The sequence below is a fragment of the Triticum urartu genome, unplaced genomic scaffold (genome assembly GCF_003073215.2).
Source record: "Triticum urartu cultivar G1812 unplaced genomic scaffold, Tu2.1 TuUngrouped_contig_6481, whole genome shotgun sequence".
NCBI classification, from domain to species: domain Eukaryota; kingdom Viridiplantae; phylum Streptophyta; class Magnoliopsida; order Poales; family Poaceae; genus Triticum; species Triticum urartu.
In genome coordinates, this window is record NW_024117246.1 from 4,703 (window position 1) to 7,064 (window position 2,362).

The 2,362-nt window shown below is 55.4% G+C and overlaps 1 protein-coding gene across 1 annotated transcript; it reads right to left on the minus strand.

The window, feature by feature from the left end:
• Positions 1 to 763: 763 nt before the first annotated feature.
• LOC125530672 (cytochrome P450 86B1-like) lies at positions 764 to 2,323 on the minus strand (the record flags this gene model as incomplete). The annotated part of the gene is given in 1 exon segment (XM_048695066.1): positions 764 to 2,323. A coding segment is annotated over 1 exon segment (1,339 nt), but the record flags the coding sequence as incomplete, so codon positions are not given.
• Between the last annotated feature and the right edge of the window lie 39 nt (positions 2,324 to 2,362).

Consider the following 2,362-nt stretch of genomic DNA (forward strand, 5'->3'; position numbering starts at 1 on the left):
AACTAATATAAGATTCTTTAGATAACTTTAACGGGATTACTAATTCTCAGTTGACTAAGACTTAACCAAGTCTCAATCGATGCTATATTCATGGAATCTTACGTGGAGGTCTGTGCAAAATTTTCTTTTTAGCTTTTGTCTTTTCTTTCTTACATTTTACATCACTTGACTTAGATTTGATTAAGTCTTGATCGACTGAGACCTAGCCACATCCTAACTATAAAGTAGTGATCTGAACGATCTTATATTAGTTTAGAAGCGAGAGTGCATAACTACTTCGTCGTTTCATATCTGTATTTATGTGAAATTACCACTAAGAATGTGGTTTCTCCATACTGGTGGCGTGCATGGAGGACGAGGAAGCCGTGTCCGTCCATCCATTAATTAGTCGAAGGGGATGTACGTCGTCGTCACCCTAACTTTGATATTCCTGCATGATACTAGACTAGATGCGAAAGCGATCTATCAGTTGGCGATGATGGGCATGGCGGCAGCTCAATCAATAAGCTCCCGTTGCACGTACAAACACACTGAATGAACGAACATGGCATGCATCAATAATCGATCATGCATGACAGCATGATGAGTCGAGGAATGAAATTGAATGCCATTGAATTAAAACACTGTCACGCATGCAAACCAAAGATTCGCAAGCAACCAACCATGCCGGCATTGTCCCTACTTATACAGTCTTGTTAGCTGAGATTGGAAACCAAAGGCTCTGCACTACGCATGCCAGCCCAGCCCGATCGATCCATCGATAAGTTTCGGTACAAATATGTCTTCGAATCAATCAACGAGTTGATACAATTAATGCAGGCAACATATATATGTATACCCACCATGATTTACAGTGTAGTGTACTTGATTATATTACTGGACACCTGCAAACAGACAACACACACATATGCCGAATAAAAATGAAGGAATATAGACACTTACATCAGTACGTGCATGCATGCAACGGTACAAGTACGCATACGTTTACTGCTTGCTGATCATGGCTGGAATACCCGATCTTCTCTTGACCCTGACGAGGAGGCCGTTCTTCATGTGGAGTATGATGGAGAGCTTCGGCTCCACGACGTGCCCGGGCACCACCTCCACGGCGAAGTTCCACGCCACGGCCGCCACCGTCACCTTCATCTGCACCAGCACCATCTCCTTCCCGAGGCACGTCCTGGGGCCCGAGTTGAAGGCCACGAACTTGTTGGACGGCACGTACCGCAGCTTCCCGTCCTCGGAGATCCACCGCTCCGGCCGGAACTCCCGGCAGTCGGCGCCCCACACCCGCTTCATCCTCCCCATGGAGTAGTTGAACACCAGGATCTTGTCCCCGGGCCTCACCTCGTGACCGCTCGGCAGCACGTCGTGGGCGGCCACCGCCTTTGTCTCCACCGGCAGCGACGGGTAGAGGCGGAGGCACTCGCACACCGCCGCGTGCAGGTACAGCAGGTTCTTCAGCTCCCCCGCCTCGAAGGCCACCATGCCGTCGGGTCCGACGGGTCTCCGGGCAGCTATGGGGGCCAGCTCCTCCAGGAGCTTTTTCTCTACCCGAGGGTTCGTGGCGATGAGGTAGGAGAACCACGAGAGGGCGGAGCTGGTGGCGTCGCGGCCCGCAACCAGGAGGTTCATGGTCATGTCCCGGATGTACGTGTCCGCGTCGGGGTCGCCCGCTATCTCCTCGTCGCAGATGAACGAGGACAGCAGGTCGGCCGAAGACTTGTTGGCGCCCTGCTTGCTGTAGGCGGCTCTCCGGCTAGCAATGGTGGCCGCCACGGATTCGTCAGCCGGACGGCGCGCGGGCGTCTCATGCCCGACGTCCAGCCTCCGCATCACCTTCCAGCACGTCACCGGCATGATGTGCCGGACGAAGACGGTGCGCAGAACGTCGTCCATGGCGCGCGCGAAGGGCACGTCAGGCAGGCCGATGGCCAGGCACCCGGGGTCGACGCCGAAGACGAGGTTGCATGTCGTGTCAAAGGACCAACGCGTGAACACGTCCTGCAGGTCGCACGTCGTGTCGGAGTCGGCGGCGTGGGCGAGGAACGGGAGCACGCTCTGCTCCACCTTGTCGAGGCTGGACTGCGCCACAAAGGAGCGGTACCGCGGGGTGGTCATGAGCATCTGGGCCTTCGTCCTCTGGCTCCGCCAGCGCTCGCCGTCGGAGTTGAAGATGCCGCCGCCGAGGATGTCGAACATCTGGGCGAACACGTCGCCCTTGGGGTAGTTCTCGAAGTTGGAGGTGAAGATGTGGCGGACGTTGGCCGGGTCGCAGGTGATGAAGTAGCGGAAGCCGGCGAACCAGAAGCGGCACTGGTAGATGACGCCCGGGCGGGCGGGCCTGCCGGTGGCGCCCGCG